At 45.3% G+C, this 21494-nt stretch overlaps 1 protein-coding gene across 1 annotated transcript in view; it reads left to right on the top strand.

Moving 5' to 3' along the window:
* The window catches only part of PLEKHH3 (pleckstrin homology, MyTH4 and FERM domain containing H3), an 81122-nt gene extending 66055 nt beyond the window's left edge, over positions 1-15067 (top strand). The window contains exons 9-13 of the mRNA XM_066587322.1: positions 1557-1693; positions 3911-4031; positions 4560-5024; positions 6437-6628; positions 9009-15067. Of these exons, the coding sequence (XP_066443419.1) occupies positions 1557-1693; positions 3911-4031; positions 4560-5024; positions 6437-6628; positions 9009-9116 (1023 nt within the window). The 3' untranslated portion in view covers positions 9117-15067. The remainder of the gene's footprint in view (positions 1-1556; positions 1694-3910; positions 4032-4559; positions 5025-6436; positions 6629-9008) is intronic.
* The last annotated feature ends 6427 nt before the right edge of the window (positions 15068-21494 follow it).

Genomic DNA, 21494 nt, shown 5'->3' with positions numbered 1-21494 from the left:
CTCCATTGAATGCAATGTGCTGGACAGCTCCGGCCCGTTTCTAATGAAACGCGGCTAGGAGCAGATTTTCGGGCGATTTGCGGGCGACTTGCGCGCACCGGTCACGCGATTTGCGGATGCGCATCCGTCATGCGATCCGCAAATTGCGCGAAAAATCGCCCGTCTGACTAAGGCCTTATAATGTAAAGGCGTCAGCTATTTCAAATACACAAAATTAGGGCAAACCAACGTGGAGGTCCCTTTGCGTGTTGCCTACAGTTGTAGACACTGGCGGATTTTTTCAAAAGGCTCTGCAGACTTTTCTATTATTCTTAGTGCATCTAATTAACATATTTCCCGGTAAACAACATTCCAATGAAGTTTAATGTACAGGGTGGGCCATGGAAAAGTAGCCCGGCACCTATCTGAAAGAAAATCTGTCTTTGTTGCCCATAGCAACCAATCACAGCGCAGCTTTTATTTTACCTTCGCAGTATAAGAAATGTAATACGCGCTGTGATTGGTTGCTATGGGCAGCAAAGATAGATTTTCTTGTAGAAAGCTTTCATAAGAGAGTGTCTCCGGGGTACTTTTTCATGGTCACCCTGTAGATGCTATGGGGATGATGAGTGAGTATGAAGCATAACATGTAGTTACTAGAGATGAGCGAGCATACTCGCTGAGGACAATTGCTCGAGCGAGCATTATCCTTAGCGAGTACCTGGCTGCTCGGAAGAAAAGGTTTGGGTGCCGGTGCGGGTGAGCATGAGTTGCGGGAGTGAGCAGGGTGGAGCAGGGGGGAGAGAGGGAGAGAGAGATCTTCCCTCCAATCCCCCCTGCTCTCCCCCGCCGCTCCCCGCCCCCCACGGGCACCCGAACCTTTTTTTCCGAGCGGGCAGGTACTTGCTAAGGACAATGCTCGTTTGAGTAATTGTCCTTGGTGAGTATGCTCGCTCATCTCTAGTAGTTACATAATGCATACACAGGAGGGCAGCGCTGTTTTGATAACAAACCACACCACATCGGGCTAAGGGCCCTTTTACACGGGACGATTATCGTTCTGAATCACTCAGATTCCGGCGCTTTTTTTTCTTGGCTCCCATAGGGAATAAAAGGGCGATTCTTACACAAAATTGCCTAGAAATGGGACATGCTGCAATCTTTCTATCTCACAGCATTGCTGCAACAGAAAAATTGCACATGTAAATGGACCCATTCAAAATAATGGGTTGTATTCCTAAGCATCTTGCACCCCAAAGGCTTCCTGACATTACCGAAGTGACAAGTACAAGCCCAATACAATCTAAATCATTGTTATTCCTCAAACCTAAGCAGGGGATCTTACAGAAGCCAAGAGAAAAAGTTTAGATGGTCATGTGGTAATATTTTTTTTACATTTTGTTTTATTATGTTAGTGAGTTATCAGTTTAGGTTTGTTGTCTGCAGTGTATTTATTTAACAGTCTGTGTTTTAGGAGATAGAGCGTGGGCTAGACATTGGCGTGGGCTAGTCATTGGCTTCTTACATGCAGTGAGTCATTGTAATGAAACCCTCTCAATTTTATCTCCTAAAAACAGTTGGTGGAAGAGCTGATTAGAAAGCTGAAGCTGACTCGCAGTCGAAACATGTTTGCCCTGTTTGAGCAGAACAACCATTACGAGCAAGCTCTGGCCAAAGCCACTATAGTTGCTGATGCCCTCACCAGGTTTGAAAAGTAAGCAGAGCTTTACTGTTGGGTGTTTAGGGTTGAGGGGGGTACAGTTGGTTGGACCTAATCTATCCGATAAAAATGTGTCATTATTGAATGGCAAGATTGCAACTGTTCCACATGAGGGTTCAGACCATGACGTCTGTCGAGACTGAATACAATGAGCAAAAAGTGTAACAGATGGACAGAGGACCTTGCCCTGAGAGCTTAGAATCTACAAGGAAAGGGGGGAAGGAGACAATCAGTGAAGGTAGAAGCTCTTTGTATGGTGGTCTGGTGACAGTGGGGTAACTGTTGGTTTTCTGAAGAGGTGGGTGGTCAGGTTTCTTTTCAGTGTTTCGAAGATAGCGTAGAATCTTAATTGTTTGGAGTACTGAGTTGGAGGATGCATGCAGAAATATTGTGTAAGGAATAGACTAAAGAGACTAGAGAAGAGAAGGTCTTCTGAAGACCAGAGATTACATGTGGGGAGGTATTGGGAGATTGGGTCAGAGATGTATAGATCGGACGGCTTGTAGACGGCCTTTTATGTCACTGTTAATATTTTGATGTGAATTCTCTGGACAATGGGCAGACAGCAAAGGGATTGGCAGAGGGGTAATGGGGGGAGAGGTTTAGCCTGGCAGGGTTGAAGATGGATTGGAGAGGGAGCAAGAGTGTTGGATGGGAGGCCACAGAGGAGGACATTGTAGTAGTCTAGTGGGAGATGATGAGGGCACACACTATCATCACCTCAAACTTACAATAATGCCGTCAATTGAAAAGGTTCCAGGATCAAACACAGTGATCAGCCTCATGCATGGACTCATGCTGTGACTAAGAGTACCTTTACACGGAACAACCTGTCAGGTGCACATGCCCAACAGCTTGTCCCAGCGATGATTGTTCCTGCGCTTTTATACAGGAATGATCATTGCTAGTGAATGGTGGTGGAGTGTGGTCTGGTGATCGTTCCGGCCTGCCTGCCTTCATTCACAGTAAACAGGCAGTTGTTCATAAATAAATGACTGCCTGTTTACATGGGCTGATCCGTTGTTCAGTTTTTATGCATGTAGAAACTGAACTACGAATTACTTTCCTATTCATCGTTCAGTCGTGCATGTATTTAGACTGAACGATAATCGTTCAGGTTCTCGCTGATCGCGGGAATCGAAACAATTTTTCCACCGGTGTGAAAAAGCCCTCAGATTATTACAGCTCAAAATGCATGGAAGTGAATCATTGCTTCTATATTCTGTTATGGGTTGGTGGGTAGAGGGGGAAGAAATGTACGTCCTTGTAGTGCAGATCACCACTAGGGTGTAGGGAGTCTGATATACATTATGCAATGCTCCCTGGGAAAAAGCTATGCAAATGGGTAATGGAATAATGTTCTACAGCACCACCTATTGGAATGGCAGCCACCCTATGAGTCAGTAGCCAATCCTCTAACAGGCCTTGCAATATGACTAGGGATGTAAGCCAATTCAGGATATCAATGTGCATACAGCTGGTTCAGAGATATTGTCCCTCATCGGTGTACGCTAGGTGAGAGGCCATCAATGTGAGTCCAGAGGGGGTAATGTATATCCTGGTGGAGAGACTGCTACACAGATGGCACTATGGAGGATTATTCCATCACCTATTTGTTTGCCTTCTATATACCAAAAGTCAATAAGGTAAATTTTAGGGCTGTTACCCACTAGCGATATTGGATAATAAATGGCTAAGCCCTGCCTGTAATTGGCTGAGCACTCAGCCAATCAGCACAGCCCTTTCAGGAGGCGGGGATTTAAAAATGCCCGCCTGCTGAAGGAGCTTGACAGCAGTGCAGGGGAGCCAGACGGAGGACATGCCTGAGCGGTGGAGAGGTAAGTATATCATTTTTTTTTTCATCAGCTAGGGATGATTTTCAGGTAAGATCTTTTATTTCAAGCCCTTCCCCGAAAATCATGCTACGGGGGTAGCTTACAACCCACAACTTTCAATGGGGCTGGAGCCTTGAGGTAACCAGGTAGATTTGAAACAAGAGTAAGCTGGCTCCTAACTATTGTGTTCAATCTATCATTTTTTGATGATTTACTATGTCAAGCTAAAAAAATATTCCACAGCGATCGTAGCAATTAATAAACTAAGTATATGACTGTAAGAAAAAGTAATAAATAATTCTGATTACGCTGCATATCACCAGATTTTGTTCTCCTTTTCTTTAATATTTAGTAATTCTAATTTGGTATTTTTTAGCTTTACCTGTAAAGAGAAGGGGTTTGAAACACGATGGAGGCTATACTTCAAGCTTTACTGTTTCATTGACACGGAAGACGTCCCAAAAGACAGCTTAGAATATGCTTTCCTTTTTGAGCAGGTATGTGACAGATCCACATCTTCTAACCATGCCTCTGTTGTTGTGGCGGATCCATATTTACCCTTGTGGTCAACTGCTACAGAAGTCTTTGAAAGAAACTAGGTCATGATATGACTAATCTGGAGTGGTAATAATGGAGGCACCATTTTCTGGATGACTATTTACTGTCTGCTGTTTTACTAGGAACTGATGCCGCAAGGCAAGTGGTAATTTTATCTGATGGCTCTAATAGGTCCCGGTTCTCCTTGACTAGGTGGTTCTTCAAAACAGAGAAAGTATGCAAGTGGGCTTATCTAGACTAGAGCAGTGATTCCCAACCTTATTACTGTAGGGCAACCTCCGGAATAAGGTTTTCACTGTTGGGATACTAGTAATGTGTACAAACCAGGTTGGTATAGTCTAGGTTTACACTTTTGGTTAGACTTGGAACTTGGGACTGTAATATTGACATATTACGTTGTTTTTTAAAGACTGAGAATCCAGTTTTGCTTGAGATGTGATTGTGATGATGTGGCCCTTGTCTTGTAGGCACATGAAGCAGTAATCCAAGGCTACCTTCCAACAAATGAGGAAACGTTGCAGTCCTTGGCAGCCCTTCGTCTACAGTTCCTCAATGGTGACTTTTCCTCGAACGCACCTTTCCCTCGGTTAGAGGAGTTGTTCCCCATCTATGTTCTTCATTCTCGGGTTTTGGCGTCTAGTAAACCTCACATTACATCAAAGCCTTCCTGTCCCAGCCTTCACAAAGGTCTTTTCTCAGGAGCTCTTCCGAATGGATTGTGGAACAACTCTTTAATTAAACAGAAGGCTGAGGAAAGTCAGAAGTTTAAGGGCCGCATGAAGGAGGAAGGGGCCAATATGATGTCTACTATTGTAGACAAATGGAAGGCTCTACAGAGCATGGATAGAACTGAAGTCATGGCCACATATCTGTCCATAGTTAAACAATGGTCTGGTTATGGATCCACATTATTTGACATTGACTTTTATATGGTAGGTTTTTTAAATGGTCTTTTTTTTATGTTATTTCCCAACTCTTTCCCTATTAAAGTCCTTTTGTTTTGGGGGGGTAAGGGGACACCGTCAAGGAGAAATACTCAACTGAGCTGGTATGAAGCACTTGCGGCAAAGTTCGTAAATCTTAACCTTAGAAGAACCTTAGAAGGACCTTTACAAGGTCTATTGGGGGAATGTTTGTTTGTTCAATCATTAAGTCATGTTAAAGGATCCTTAGGGCTCATACTTACTTATATACTGATAGAGATACAAGGGCAGGTAGAAACACCACCTCCAGACCATAGCACACAGACAGGCAAACTGCTATATGGAGGAGCATTGCACAGGTACAAAATACTGATGAACAACCCCTCACATACCTGCCATATATTGGGGATGGGGGGGAGTGCTTAGTATTATACTTGCACATATAATGCATACGAAGAGGGCCAGGCCATGTGATACATGTAGTGCATCATGCAGGCTTATAGACAATTAATGAAAACGCATAGGATAAAGTCATTAATAGGGTGTAAGCCTCTATGATGCGCTAAACATAGAGGTGGGACTGGCACCCTTTATATGCAGCCAATCCCCTCAATACATGGTAGGCGTGCAAGTGGTGTTTCATCTGTATTTTTCACCTATGCTATCTCCCTCATATAGCAATTTAGCTGTTGGGATGTGTCTATACCTGCCTTTGTATCAGTATACCGGTAAATATGGCCACTGGAAGTTATTCTTTTTAATTGATTTGTCCTTTTTCTGTGATATTTCGGTAATGTTAGTGTAGGGACTCGCAAGATAACATGGGTTGCGAGTATTTTGGCCAAAAAATTAACCAATACCTCGTCCTTATCATTATTTCTGCAGTGGGGCCTTAAGTTGCTGGGAGAGCCCAGAGTGTTAGTACCAGTCTGGGTCACTATTGATGTGCAAGGCAGCCCACCGGGCTTTATCGTATGGGCGTCATTAATAAATTGTAAGCCTGCATGGTGCACCACATATATCAGTGGGACTGGCACTTTTTATATAACTTATCTATATGCAAGTGTAATACTAAGCAGCCACTAACCCTCCAATATATGGTAGGTGAGCGAGTGGTTGTTCATCAGTATAGCGCACCTGTGCAATGCCCCTCCATATAGCAGTTTGCCCACCTGCATGCTTTTGGGATGTGGTGTCTCTACCTGCCCTTGTATCTTTGTACATGTTGAAAACCGCCATAGCTGATCTTTTCCCCCAACATCTGCCATCAGTGGAGAGTTTGGTCAACCCCCATCCACGTTAGATAATTGATCCTCTCACAATCAGTGGGTTTGGGAGACTCGCATCTCATGTAAGAGTCCCGTATGATGACCCATGCTGTACCAGTATCCTCACTCACCTCTTGCTTGTCTTTCCTGTAGAGTTCTGTTGGGAGTTTCTCGCAGCGGCTGTGGTTGGGTATCAGCGCTACCTGTCTCAGCCTCTACAAGCAGGGAGAAGTGGATGCCTTTGAAAACATTCAGTACAGTCAAATAACCTCCTTTGGCGTTTCGGACAATTCCACTTTTAAAGTGTCAGTGGGGGAAAAGGAAATGGTCTTCGAAACTTCCAAGGTGAGGCCTACAGTGAAAGATAACCGGTCATGTACTTCATACTATCTCCTTGCTGAACGCAGCATGAAGTAGGGACAGGCATGCTGATTTCAGCAGTCTGTCACTTATTGAGTAACATGTAGCAATTTTTAAAAACTTACAGGTTCTTCCTGCAACTGCTGGTGAGATGAGTCCAGTTTGTTGGTGAGTCGTTGTTAGAAAACTGTCAATCATGGCAAGTGGGCAGGGCTATTACACAACATTAGAGATGAGCGAGCGTACTCGGTTCGGATGTTTTTGCACTCGAGCACCGCTTTTTCCGAGTAACTGACTACTCGGACGAAAAGATTCGGGGGGCGGCGGGGGTAAGCGGGGGGTTGCAGAGGGGAGTGGGGGGGGGGGAGAGAGAGAGCTCCCCCCCTGTTCCCCACTGCTACCCCCCGCTCCACCACGCCGCCCCCGGCGCGCCCCCCGAATCTTTTCGTCCGAGTAGTCAGTTACTCGGAAAAAGCGGTGCTCGAGTGCAAAAACGCCCTAAACGAGTACGCTCGCTCATCTCTACACAACATATTGGGAAAAGTGTCAATCACAGCAGATGGGTGGGCTTGTGGCCCCTCATGAATAAACTGGACTCCTCTCCTGCCAGAAGCTGCAGGAACAAGCTGTCAATTCTTAAAAACCACTGCACATAACCCTATCAGTGCCAGACCGCTGGAATCATCGTGTCCGTCACTACTTTACACTCCCCAGTCAGGACAGCATAAGGAACACGACAGGTTCCCTTTAAACCTATCACTGCTCCTCTGTTACTTCAGATTTCAGCAATTGAAGGGGTGACGTCTGCTGCGGATTTGCATCAAAGTCCAGACCAATGGTGTGGATCTTCCACTGCGAAAAATCCGCCCCAAATCCACCATGTGTGAATGTACCCATTGCACTATTATGTCACCGTAGGCACATGGGTGTTTGGTATTTTTGGGCTTGTTTTTGCGTGGGGAACTAAAGTTTTTATTGGTACTATTTTTGAGTGCATGTAATGTATTGTAATTTTTTTTTTGGAGAGCAGGGAGAAAAAACACATCAATTCTGCCATTGTTTTTAATTCATTTTTTTACACTGTCAATTATACAACATAAATGACACGATACTTTTTTTCTGTGGGTCGGTACGATTACAACGATACCCGTGGGAACCCGTTGGCCCATCGCGATTTACATCGCAGGGGTCCAATGACGTCAAGGAGGGAGCGCCCTATCTCTGTGAACCCTTTACATGCTGCAATTTACATACGTAGGGGGTTAACAGTGGGAGGCGGGCTATTGTACCCCCGGTATTGCAGCGGGAGGCAGGCTATTAGTAACAGTCAGATCCCGCTAAGGGATAGCGCAGGCTCACTTCTGACCCTGCGCCATCTACAGGACGTACTTATGCCCTGTGGCGTTAGGGGGTTATAAAGAATGTGGCTAAACTATGTCTAGGTATCTTGTAAAAGTGAGGTTTAATCCTTACGTGCTGTTTAGTAATGAATCGTGAACCGTCCAGTAGGCGGACCTGAGCCGTCTATGTTGCCCACAATGCCTTCCAATCCCTGACTATTCTTTCTCTGATTGACGGATGTCAAGGATCATCCACAGTCCCATCTTGCGCATGCACCATACAACCACAGACTGGCACATGCGCGGAAGAGTCAGTGGAACTTGCCCACAATAGGAGTTGATGATCTGCGCATGCACGAGAGTGTGCTTGCATGAAATTTGGGCAGGTACGTGAGTGACTTAGGAACCATCATCCAGAACACCGGTCAATCATAAGGAGAATGGACAGGGATTGGAGGGCACTACGGGCAGCAGAGACTTCCGAGTCCGCCACCAGACTCTTCGGGATTCATAACCATATAGCGAGGCAAGGATTAAACTTCACTTTTACCGGGACATTACAGGCTTGGCTGCACTCTTTAATATATTGTTCCCTACATGCCATTGGTGTCACCATCCAGTAATGAGTTCCCTTTAACACTTTCCAATCCACTGTCTGACGTCTAAAGACATTCTGATTGAAGGCTGTACAGCTCCAATGTCGGAAGACGTCCGGCAGGGTATTCTTACTGTATATTACTGGCCGCTCTGTTGGCGGGGGCCTCTCCAGCATGTCCCATACTGCAGTACTGGCTCCAGCCAACAGATGGCACCATTGTAAAATGGCAGAAAGAGAAAGCCCCCTAGGAAACCCTGAATCCAAAATTGGAGTGCAAAGGGTTAAGAACCGTCCAGGTTTAATGATTATTGGGGGAACAATATGCTTAAGGCAGAATCATATCTCTAAGTTTTGGCACTAAGCCCCCTCACCAGTAATGGGCGAATATTTTAATCGCATGACTAACATCTTCTCATTCTGTTTCCAGGTTGACGAGATCACTCAGCTTATTAACACGTACCTCACCTGTATCAGTAGCGGACCTCTCCATCCCGGTGAAAGCAGTTTTTCTGAAGACCCGAGCCAGCTGGTCTGACCTGTGCCGTGTCGCACTAGTAGGGTTCCACCGGCGCTACCTGCTCACACTCATCCAGTCTGGAGCAATTGTTAGACTTTTTGCTAATACCCCCTGGGCTGAATAAACTCAACCCGAGGCAACCCAGCTTTATAATCCCTACACAAAATGATCAACACGGCGATGGACTCACCGGAAAGTGAATACTAGGCCTTTTTTTTATTTTTAAACCAAAAACTTTGTCCCTCATTCGGCTTCCGTCACAAGGCGCCCTCTTTATAATCCACCCATTTGCATGTTCATAGACCACTCCACATATGCCAATCTCAACCTGGATATAATCACCGTCATATTTATTGGCAAAAAACTTTTTTTTTTTTTTCCAAGGAAGGTAATCCGTTTTTGTTTTTTTTTTGCTACTTTATACATGGTCTTTTCTCAGTTTTGTCAAAAAGCGTGCTTTCTATAAGGGAAAAACTAAGTTCGTGTTTTAAAAGCACTTTAGTCATTCATGTTATTTCTATGTTTTTAGAGAAAACAACACTTGGTGCAACAACTCTTTAAAAAAAATATATCCAAAAGCTCTTATGGGACCCTCATCTACTGGAGTAAAGGGGATCCGGTATTTACACACTTTCACCCACCGCAACGATTAGGAGGCCTCTCCATTGACATCTATGGAGGTCTGGAAAGAGTCCAGTACCTACTGCCCTTTTAAAGGGGGTGTCTGCTCAATGGAAAAGAAGTTTCAGTTTCTATAGGCAAGACTGCAGCAAATCGCCCAATAGGGTCAGTTTTAAATTTTGTGTGCAAACATCATATATTACCGGTCATGTAAGTAAGGGATGGTTGGCCCTTGCAACGGCATGTTCCTTCTGGGTCGCCCCACCACGACCGATGGAGCCGACTCACATTCCAGAGCGAGTGAGACGACAAGGCTTTGCTTGAAGAAACAGCTGTACTGCTTGTTCCTACTCCAAAGCCTAACTCATGTATTCCTTGGATGGAACGCCATGCCTCTGCAAGAGGCACCAGATTCGGTGCAGATTCCATTGAGAGGGGTAAATTCTTCACCAAATTGTGCGCTGCATACATTCCACAGCCAAGTTTGCCCTGTGTGGACATACCTTGAAACTTCTTTTTTGGTTAAGTGGACAACCCCCTTTTGTCATGTACCGCCTTCTCAGGCCTGCACTAGTTATAAGAAAGTTTCAGCTTTGCCTTTAGTGTTCCTTTCAGCATCAAGAATATCTGGTGGCTTTCAGACAGCCATAACATGGGCATATTTTATCAGCCATGATACTGCTGCAACACCCCAGGAGTTCTGCCGAATGTGACCAATGCAGAACCCTACAGGGACGTAAGTGTGGTTCAGTTGACCGGTAGAGTTTTGAGCGTTTCATCCACCTATACAAATGGGAGATGGTACAATGCCTCAGCTGTGTCATCTATTAGAAGACAGCCTACCAAGTCAATGTCTGACTTCTGAACGGGCCTTATAACACGACTGAGTATATAAGCCAGAGGCCTCTCCAACAGGAAAAGATAACCATGCACAGACAGACTGTTTTGGGGGTTTTGTCCCTGGTCAGAGTGCAGAAGGTTTCTAGTTGTCTGAGTGAAGCCTGTTAGAAGGTCGGACATTGACTTATAGGTAAGCTGCCTTCTAATAAATGGCACTGCAGAGGCATTGTACCAATCTCCGATTTGCATACCAAATTTCCCGGAGGCGCACTGCATGGCCTATAAGTCTATTCACAACACCTTGGCGGCCTCCACCAGGAGTAACCGTACCCTTCCCATCCATATATAGAGAAACGATTATTTTAAAGCAATGCCGTTTGTGGGAAGATATAAAAAATATTTTAATTGATTTGGCACATTTGGCGTACGTAGACATGTCGCAGATTGGTTGCAGCCATTTCTCCAAATCCGTTCTATCAGACCAGCGCTATATCTTAATACTGGTGTCCTATATTGAAATAACAATAGCGTACTTGACGCACGGTCCCTGGAACATAGATTTCTTGTTTTGCGTTATGGCCTCTTTAAGAGAGAGAGCGTAAAACCCAACTGAGAGCGTAAAACCCAACTGCGAAGCTGAAGAGTAGCATGCGAGAAGCAAAAATCCACTTTCCACGTCTCTCTATGTCCTGGGGTTCTCTGCTATGACTGAAGGAAAGTGTATTCGAAGTGGCCACCTTTTGCTCCAATAGGTGCAGATCATCCATCGTCATCGGTACCAATCCATATTAAGAGTCCCTGGAATGAACATAGGTTCAAAAGATGTTATTACACCAAATTCCAACCAACTGGGTCACGCTGAAATTTGCATTAGCTTCCAATTAAGTTGCGCTCTTACTAGTAATTTGTATTGCACCTGACTGAATTGGCACTTTGCAAGTATCCGCCTCGGACAGCACTGTTGAATGGTTCCATGCATGTACCGTAGCAGAAGGAGGCTACTTTGTGTACGCTTTCCTTCAGCCATTGCAGTGGTCCTCCAGGACTTGGAGAGAGACGGAAAGCGGATTTCTGCTTCTCACATGCTACTCTTCAACTCTGCAATTAGGTTTTACCTCTCCATGTCAAAGAGGGGTTATAACAGAATTGAAATCCATGTTCCGGGGCCCCCAGAAGCCCATACGCCATACCATTGTGTAGAGCATCCATGCATTCTTATTGAAGTATGCTACTGTTATTTGAATATAGGACACTATCATTGAGATATGGGTCTGGGTTGGTCTTTTTGACTGCACCTTCTCGATTTTTACAAACCACCATCGGCTGTATGGAACATAAAATGAATGACAAACAACTATCGGCCCGTGTTTACTCTGAATGGAGGTGGGTGGCTGGAAGAGATCGCCGGCGCGCTCTACTTCCATTCAGTAAGCGATAATCTTTGACAGCCATTGGGCACTCAAGCGCTCAACAGGCGTCCTGTGCAAAACTACTCTTGGGTAATGCAAATAAGTATGATGGTCACGATTCTATATAGGCAAGTGTTATAAAGACCGTGCTATTGGCCATGATAATGGAACATAACTCTTAGGCAAGTAGCATAAGGGTAACGATCACCCGAGTGGCAGCTGTGGGAAAGTCCTTCTCTTCTTGTTTCTTTTACAAACCTGTCCCGTTGTGTTTAGTGCTACTATTTAATGCCTTTTGCAGTCCTTCATTCATACTCACCATGAGCACAAGGCCCAATGTTGTGATACATCTGCACTCTAACACTTTTGCAGTATAAGCAGGTAGAACAGGAGCATGTATATGGTATGGAGGCTACACACCAGCATGGGAAGTCCTGTAGAGCTCCGTAGGGCTCTGTGTGCTGTTGCACAATGATCCGTTGGGTCCTGCACGTTGCATTGCTCCAAATGAAGGAAACCTCTTACCTATAGAGTCCGATGGAGCATGGCGCAATGTATGCGGCTGTATGGGATCAAAGACCTATAGCGGTGCAGTAGAGAGATCACGCACTTCCATGAGTGCCCTGCTCCAGCCCATTGTGTAATACAACAAGGTACATCAGGTCTTAGTTCCATTAACCCTTTCCAATCCAATTTGTATCCTGGTTTTCCTAGGGGGCTTACTCTTTTTCTGTCGTTATACAACGGCGCTATATGCTGGCTAAAGCCAGTACTGCATGAGGTGACACGTTGGATAGGCTCCGACAGCAGAGAGGCTGGCAATATACAGTAAGAGAACCCTGATGGACGTCTTCCAACATCGGAGCTGTACAGCCTTAAATCATAATGTCTTCAGGAGGTCAGACAGTGGATTGGAAAGGGTTAACGTGGATCCTAGGAAATGAAAAAGGATAGAGCTTTGACTCCGAAAGCATCCTTTTCTTGCTGGTATCTTTTTTTTTTTTTTTTTTGCTTTGTTTCTAAAAAAAAAAAAAGGGTCAATTAAATAAGTGAACCCAAACTATTAAGTGTAAATTAGCTGCACCATTCCTGTTAAAGGAGGTCTCTAAGACTTTTAGTATTCATGACATCCTCAGGATAGGTCATCAGTAGTGGATTGGGAGGAGTCTGGTGCTTGGGATTTCCACTGATCAGCTGATTCCTGGCATCGTTGTCAGCGCTGTCTGTATTGCAGTGGCCCAGTTTGGTAGTGCATGTGCAACTCCCATTGGATTCAATAGGAGCTGTGCCTGTAGTACCAAACAGAGCCACTGGAATGTTAACAGCACTATCTGCTTCCAGCACTGTTCACACTGATCATGGCCTGGCAATCCGTTGGTTGGCAGGAATCCTGAGTCGTGGACTCTCACCAATCAACTATTGATGACCTATGCTAAGAAGATCATCAATAGCAAAAGTCCCAGACAATCCTTTTTTTAAAGTAATCTTTGACAGGCACTAAAAATCCCCACCACTCCCAGCCTCAAAAGAGGGACAGTCTGAGATTAGACAAGTCATTTTTTTTTTTTACCCAAGAAACAGCGCCACTTTTGTAACCGAGGAGGCTGAGCTGCAATACCAGACACCAATAAAAGCGGCATGGTTTCTTAAAAAAAATATATTCCAGTTCTTCATGCACATTGAGAGAGAAAGTCTGGAAACAGTGCAAAAAATGTCCAGTTCCTATACAGAATGCATGCAGCGCCATTTCATCCTGGAATCTAATGGAAATCTGCAGCGAGAATGTGAACAAAGCCTTAGATCCGTCTTCTTGTAGAACGACTGATGGGTTGCCTTCCCGATTCTACAGTCGACTGCCGCTATTAATCAGTAACTGCTTCTGTTTGGCCTTTGGCACGGACGCCCCTTCCTCGGAGATCTGACTTCATACCCTATTCCGGTACGTTGCCTTGCTACATTTGCATATAACACAGAGCAGTTTTGCATTGCAATTACAGTTCCATAACTACATGTAAATCCCGGTGCTCAGCAGCCAGCGGACCGCCAAAATACTGCTTTTCGCTAGAGAGTTTTAACAAAGGGAACGGTGAACTTTTATAGTCTTCTGTGTCATATAACGGTGCGGCTCATCTACAATTATCCAGCAATGACCATGTGTGAACATGTTCATTAGGAACCAATTACATCCCCAGTAAGGCGTCAATCCCTACATGTCCGCCTCCACTAATCGGTGGATCAAGGCAAGATTTAGCGCCTGTATTATTTGCCAGGAGGCGCGGCGGTGCACCGGGCTAGAGGTTGTCCAATTAGCATTTTGTTCTCTTTGCCAAGTCTACTTTTCTGTCCTCTTAGGTCTATGTTTGTAAAGCTGCAGGCGGCGCCTCTTCCACCTACAATAGCCAATAAATTGCATTTATCATACAATACTTACTGACGACGGAGAACGAAAAATTCTGCGCTTGCCAGAACTACGTTATTAACCAAACCAGTTTTTGTAACCTTCCTGCAGTATCCTACGTTGTAATCTATTGAGTATTGGCTATGATGGGTTTATTCACATGGCGCGGTTCCAATGCCGCACTCATACCTTGCTTGTTCAGTGGCTTCTCACTCCCCGTAAACCACCGCAATGGTTAGGATGAACGCAGTCCTATCAGTCACTCACAAGCCAATATTCGTGAAAGTAATGGCAGCATACACTGTTCGGGACCAGTCACACAAGTGTATAACAGAGGGGATTTCTGCGCCCCCCATCTTTGTACTAATAAGACACACAACTACACAATCGCCTAGTGAGGTGTAATGTAGAGGACAATCATGTGTCGTAATATTGTTATGGTGGTCACCATTGTACCCCTGTAAGTTCATGGACAGGAAATAACTGCCGTGTTGGTACACCAACTGACAGGAGTTACTTTGCAGTTTCCGTTTTTTTGTGATTTCCCCTGTTTTGCACCGTTTTACAATTGCCTTGCTGGATGTGCAAATGCCAAAAGTTTTCACCTCAAAGACTTGCCATTTTCAAGATATGTGTTCTTTGGAAATATGCCCTTTTTTAATAAAAAAAAAATATTTGAGAAATAAAGTTTTGTTCTCACATTTTTGGGGGTTGGGGCCATTGGTTGCTGGAGGGGCAGCGTGATCGATGAGCCTTGGTATACAATTATGGAGAACAGTAAAATTAGCGAGTTGACATAAACGGATGAATAAAGTAGGTGAAGGAATCTCCGGACGGATTTCCCCAAATCTCCGTAAGTGTGATATTCAAAGTACTGTCTGTCGAAAAAATAGAGAAAGAATCTACAAGAAGTTGTTGTTCCATCTCAAGCAGATATGTAAATGAGTTGTGGGGTGATTAGATGAACGGTCTTGTCACCTGAGGCCCTAGAAGTGGTTCCCTCCTTGGCCTATAATGCGGCTCTCGGAGGCTCCTTGTGTGTAGTGACCTCTTCTTCTGCTTGTGTAGAGCTTGTTGACCACTAGAAGCCCCTACGACGTAGAGAAGGGATGTCACCCCGTTACCAGTCTGAGAGGGGCGCATCATTGAAAGGTCGTATCGATGAACTGCCACCACCGGCCGTTCTGACCAGACTGTTAGAAGTTACTGGCACCCCGGCCTCTGTAGGGACGATTTCCTGGCACTTGCCTGAAGTACATTTGGTCTCATGGCTGCCCATTATGTGTACTGCTTTTGATCGTCGCCTCTGTTTGCAGTGGTGACATGAACAACGAAACTGGATACTACAGAGCAGAACCTGATGGTCTTCAGCAGTTGATCCAGGCTTAGTTTGGGCACGGACGACGGCCGTGTTCATGTCTGGAGACCTCAGGGCAAGCGCATCAATTCTACCTTAGTTGTGGAGCGGCACACTGCCCCCTGCTGGTGTGATGGTCTAGTGGCCCTCGTATGCAACAGTCAGTCACCTCTAGTAGTGGTATGAGGGACAATGACAGCTCAGCGATATGTTCAGGACATCCTGTAGCCACATATGTTCCTCTCATGGCGACTTCCAAGAGGCAGCAGGATAATGCCCGGCCGCACACACAAGGGGGTCACAGGAGCCTCCATAACATTGTCACACTTCCGTGGCTGCCCGGTCACCATACTTATCGCCAATAAAGCATGTATGTAACCACCTGGGACGCCAGTGTATATCCACACTTTCAGATGACTTTTTGGAATAAGCTGCAGTGTGTACAAGAGGATTAACATTATATCTAGAGATGAGCGAGCGTATTCGCTAAGGCAAATTACTCGAGCGAGTAGTGCCTTATGCGAGTACCTGCCCGCTCGTCTCAAAAGATTCGGTTGCAGGCGGGGGAGAGCATATCTCTCTCCCCCCCCCCCCCCCTCCTGCTCACTCCCGCAACTCACCGCTCACCCCCGCCGGCACCCGAATCTTTTGAGACGAGCGAGCAGGTACTCGCAAAAGGCACTACTCGTTCGAGTAATTTGCCTTAGTGAGTACGCTCGCTCATCTCTAATTATATCTGATCATTATATGACTTATATCCTACATTTACACCATTTTGCCCTCTGCAGGTTCCAGCTCAGTCTATCTTGAGCTGGTAGGTGGAGACTAGCTGCAATGACTTTTTCTTTAGTCTGCACATGAAGAAAACTGCAGCTTCTGCTCCACATTTCTCTGTAGCACACATGTATCATCATTATGGAGGACAGTGTACAACAGCACCGAGCAGTGTAGATGTGACTGCAATAGCCATAAAGCACTGTTAGCTGCAGCCACATCTAGGCGAGTCTCTCTGCTTCACTCTTCCCCCTCTCTACATTAAAACCCACTTTTTTGTTATCGATCTTTGTGTCTCCGTCATGGTGCATTTACACTGGCGAGTTTCACATGCTCGTGCCATCCAATAGTGATATTGAATGGAACTCGCACATGAAGATAACATTAATTTCAATGCATTTATTGGATGCAAAAACAAAACACATTGCGATGCTGGAGCGGAGGGGCTGGCTGTGCATGCCAATACATGATCGCAACTCTTGTAGGTAACTGTAAAGAGATCTTTATATATCACCCATGATCACCACATCTTTAGACCTGTGCTTAGAAAACTCGCTGGGCCTAGTTACTTTCCATCAGGCTGGATTCATACAGCAGTATAAGCTATAACAGGGACGTGTGCGGTCCATGAAATACAAAAAGCCGGAGAACTGAAAGTCTTCGAACTAGCCCTCAGCGAGCATGAAGAATGCCTTGATCACTGATTACAATGGAAGACAGTTGTTGCATGGTAAAAGAAATGCATTTGGGAATCAAGGATCAATATTTAGCAATAAAATACCCTTTAGCCTCCTGCTATGCACTTCCCACTTAGGTAACCCCCCCCCCTCCTCCGCTGTCATCGACTTCCTGCATCAAGGACAACACTGTCTATACATGTAATAGACATGTGGGCACTCTGCAACACAGGACTAAACAGCCTTGATGGTGTGCTTGTTGAAGGCCTGTACATCAAGTATGGGACAGAAACCCAAGTCCTCTAATGTCCTCATGCAGTGCAGTGAACACGTTTTCTACGTATAGACCTCTGCTGTAGTATATAGTCATGGAATGTGTCCTAAATTTGCCAAGCGGGCTTCCTGGAATATATTTCAGGAACAAAAGCTGGAGAACAAATATAACTTTCTGTTGATCTCCAGGACGGCTGCCAGCAATTCTCTTCCAAGAAGCAGGCAGTGGGAGTAATGAGAGCCAGATCATACAAGCCGGTCTGCAACCTGCTGCAAGCCTGGAGAGTGCAGAGATGAAGGCCGGCGTGCAATCACACGGCGCTGATGTGCTGCAGATCGGCAGCAGATTTCCCCCCCCTTTGGGGTATGTTTACATGTAGCTGAGACCCTGCAGAGTTTCCGCATGCAATGCATTTCCACAGCTGATTTCAGCAGATATCACGCTCCCTCTCACTTCCGAAGTCTTTGCGCTCTCGGCTCTTCCTGCATTGGGCACCCAGCGGCCCCGAATGAGTGCAGCGCCGACTGTCACTTCTGCAGCACCTGCCCAGCGGCGCTGTGCTCACTAGAGTCCACCAGCTGCCAGTTAAGCAAGGACCAAGACTTGATAACTTTTGAAGTCATCTGCAGAAATGCTGTAGCATTTTCCGCTGCGTGTAATCATACCCTCCATTTGACTTGAAGGAGTGAGGTCTGCTGCAGATCTGCCACGTGTGAACGCACCATGAAAGTGGCAGCAGATTGGGCGAAAAAAAAAATATTGTAAGGACCCAAGAGGACAACCAGATACAGTGCCCAATGAAAGTGTGGACAAAAGCTTTAGACTTAAATGCTACACTATGCACAACTCTTCCGCTGGGCATCCAGCACGATTTTCCATAGTTGCGCATGGGATCCAATGGCTCGAAAACATCTGTAGAAGAAACAGGGAAGATCCAGCGCATACGATAAAAGTCCAAACGTTATTGACGAAATATACCATATTTTTAACCCTATAAGACGGGAAGGGGGGTGGGGACAACATGTGAGGGCGTGAGCCAAATCATAAAAAGAGATAAATAGAATAAAGGCCAAAGACCACATTCGAATATCCATAAAAAACAAAAAGAGTTGTGCCCGAGATTCTCATGTGTAACTTGCACCAGACGGCACACCCATATACGTGGCTCCGTACGTTGCACAGTGGCCCACGTTGGTACTGCAGGCTGAGTCCCATTCACTTCATTAGGGTTCAGCCTGCAATACCAACCCGGGCCACTCCACAGTGTACGGAGCTGTCTGAAAACAGCTGGAAGTAGAAAAACCCCTTTAAATAACACCTGCCAACTGTAATAAAGGGTTTCCCATTGTGCTAACTTATGTAGGTGCGATACAAACTCACATCTCTGTGATGGAATAGTGCTTGGCTGGGTTCTAGGAGTTATTACTGAAAGCTATATATGAGTCAGGGTGTTTGCAGTGATAATAGTGTACTAGTCGCTCTAGACATGTGCAATACATTATCTTCTGTGAATTCATACTACGGTAAATCAATAGAATACATCTGTTTATATACGGGGTAACAGGCAGAACACTGCTGTGGCTTTTCCAAAAAGATGCAGGCATCAACTCCAACCCTGGAACAACTCCCAGACCATGAGATAATAGGACGGAAGACAAACGAGTCATTTATCGGAATCTTATTTAATAAGAATAATTCTACAATTGCCGAGAGTGAGAAGAGAAGACAGTGAAAATACAGCTCTTTCCAGGCAGAACGCGAATGCACACATGTATATACAAATATATATATATAATGCACTATATGCTTCTCGAGTATAAAGGACACTTTACTGACCGACAGCTACTACAAGACGGATACCCGGGAGCCTCGAGGCTTCATGCACAAAAGATCAATGTCAATATAAGTCTAGCTCTACTGTTCTACACCCATCGTATGGGGCAAACACAGTCCTAGTTTCCACTTACTTTTCCATATATTGCTATATATATATATTCCGTCTGAAGAAAGGAGCAAAACCTTGACTTGCTTTCCTCCAATGGGATCCATTCCAGTGTGGTAAGAACTATATGGACACTACATAAATAGGTCCTAGAATCTGTGCAGACTATTTATTATAGGGGTTCTCCAGGACTGGACTACTGATGACATCTCCTCCAGAAATAACATCAATATCAGGGCGGTGGGGGTCTGATGCCCGTAACCTCCACCTAAAAAGAGCTGCTCCGCACAAAAACTAACAAAGCCTTCAATAGTACTGCAGACTCTTGAAAACAAAATCAGACCTTTTCTGATCCTGGACAACCCCTTTAATACAAATGTTCTCCATTGCCTCAGCTTTCATCACTAGAACTGGTCTAGAGCATTCCTGTAGGAATAACTTTATGACTACCCATCAATAAATGATGTGACCATCCTCCTGAAGTGCATTAAAGAGGACTTGTCATGTGATAGAGTCAATGGGGCTTGGTACATGGCTCTGCAGGTGTGGCCCATCTGACTCTATACCCGATTTTTCTCTATACTCGCCTCCCTTCGCCAGTATGGGCTCCTCTTAGATCTAGCACCTGGTGGTTTAAATGTGTCTACTGGGAGGTCCTCAACACTCGCTGCCAATGGGTGATGTCAGAGTTGATTGACAGTCCAATGTCACCCACTGACAGTGAGCAACGGGGACCGCCCACTTGACATATTGAAAGTGTCTGGAGCTGCACTTAAGAAGAGCTCATCCAGGTAAATGGAGGGGGGTATGGTGAAGAAAAAAAAATGGGGATAGTCAGCAAGCCACGTAGCCGCCCAGCTGACTTTATCCCATGAAAGGTCCTCTTTAAAGGGATTGTCTGAGTTGTTCTTTTACGTTAAAACCCCATTCGCCGTACATATACTCACCTCTCCCCACCGAGTCAGACGCCGCTGCTCGGTCCTCCGCTCCCGTTGTTTGTTTACAAGCTGCCGTTCCACTTCTTTATGGGATGTCACAGACTGCTGCAGCCAATGACAGAGCTCAGCTATCGATTGCTAAGCTCTGTCATTGGCTGTAGCAGCCTGCGAGATCAGGCTGGGGCAGCCTGTAAGCATGACGTCAGAGAGGAGGCCCGAAGCAGTGACACGGGACACAGCATGGAAAGGTGAGTATATTGTTGGCTGGTTATGTGGGGAACGGGGTTTTAACATAAAAAACAACAACTTGGACAACCCCTTTCCCACCATAAACAATGAAAAGAAATAGAAAGCAAAAAAAGGCGTTGCTGTACCCGGACTCTAAAAATGCAGTAAAAGTTTTTGTGCGGGTGTTTTCCAGATGGCAGCACTCACACAGGGGGATTCAAAAAGATTGGTGCAAAAGTAAAGCCGATTTCTTCATATAGGAACTGACACACAACAACCAGAATGACATGAAAAGATAGAACTCTTCAAGTTTTTATTGCGCCTTACAGATGTTAGATATGGGCGCTGTTGGTGATAAGAGACGGCCTAAAACAATACAACTCTGCTACAGTAGAATTGATAACTGAAGATATCCCGGGATACATCTGGGCAGAACTGGACTACCGATTTGACATCGGCCATTTCACCAACGGCACCTACATAGAACATCTGCAAGGTGCAATACAAACTAAATAAAAGAGCTTTATTTTTGCAGCATTCTTTTGGAATCCCCTCGTATACAGTCCCTGATGTAGCAGGATGCAGCACATTAGTGATCTCTTCCAATGAAAATCTTAAAACTACCGTGTTTCCCCCCAAATAAGACACTGTATTATATTAATTTTTGCCCCAAAAGAGGCACTGGGGTGGGGGTGTCTTATACTCACCTGGCCTACGGCGTCTGGGTCCCTCATACGGCGGCAGGCTGCTGTGTAATACTCAGCGTTGATACAGCACTCTCTTTCTGGTGACGGGGCTTTAAATACCCCACCTCCAGCAAACGAGTGCTGTGATTGGATCACGAGCGCCGCTGGCTCAGCCAATCAGAGCCGGCGCTCGATGAACCAATCACAGCTATTCAGTGATGTCATTCACTGAATGGCTGTAAATGATCAAAA

This window comes from Eleutherodactylus coqui, chromosome 13, assembly GCF_035609145.1.
Source record: "Eleutherodactylus coqui strain aEleCoq1 chromosome 13, aEleCoq1.hap1, whole genome shotgun sequence".
NCBI lineage: Eukaryota > Metazoa > Chordata > Amphibia > Anura > Eleutherodactylidae > Eleutherodactylus > Eleutherodactylus coqui.
The sequence above is the reverse complement of the archived record's forward strand: the minus strand, read 5'-3'. Positions and strand labels throughout refer to the sequence as shown.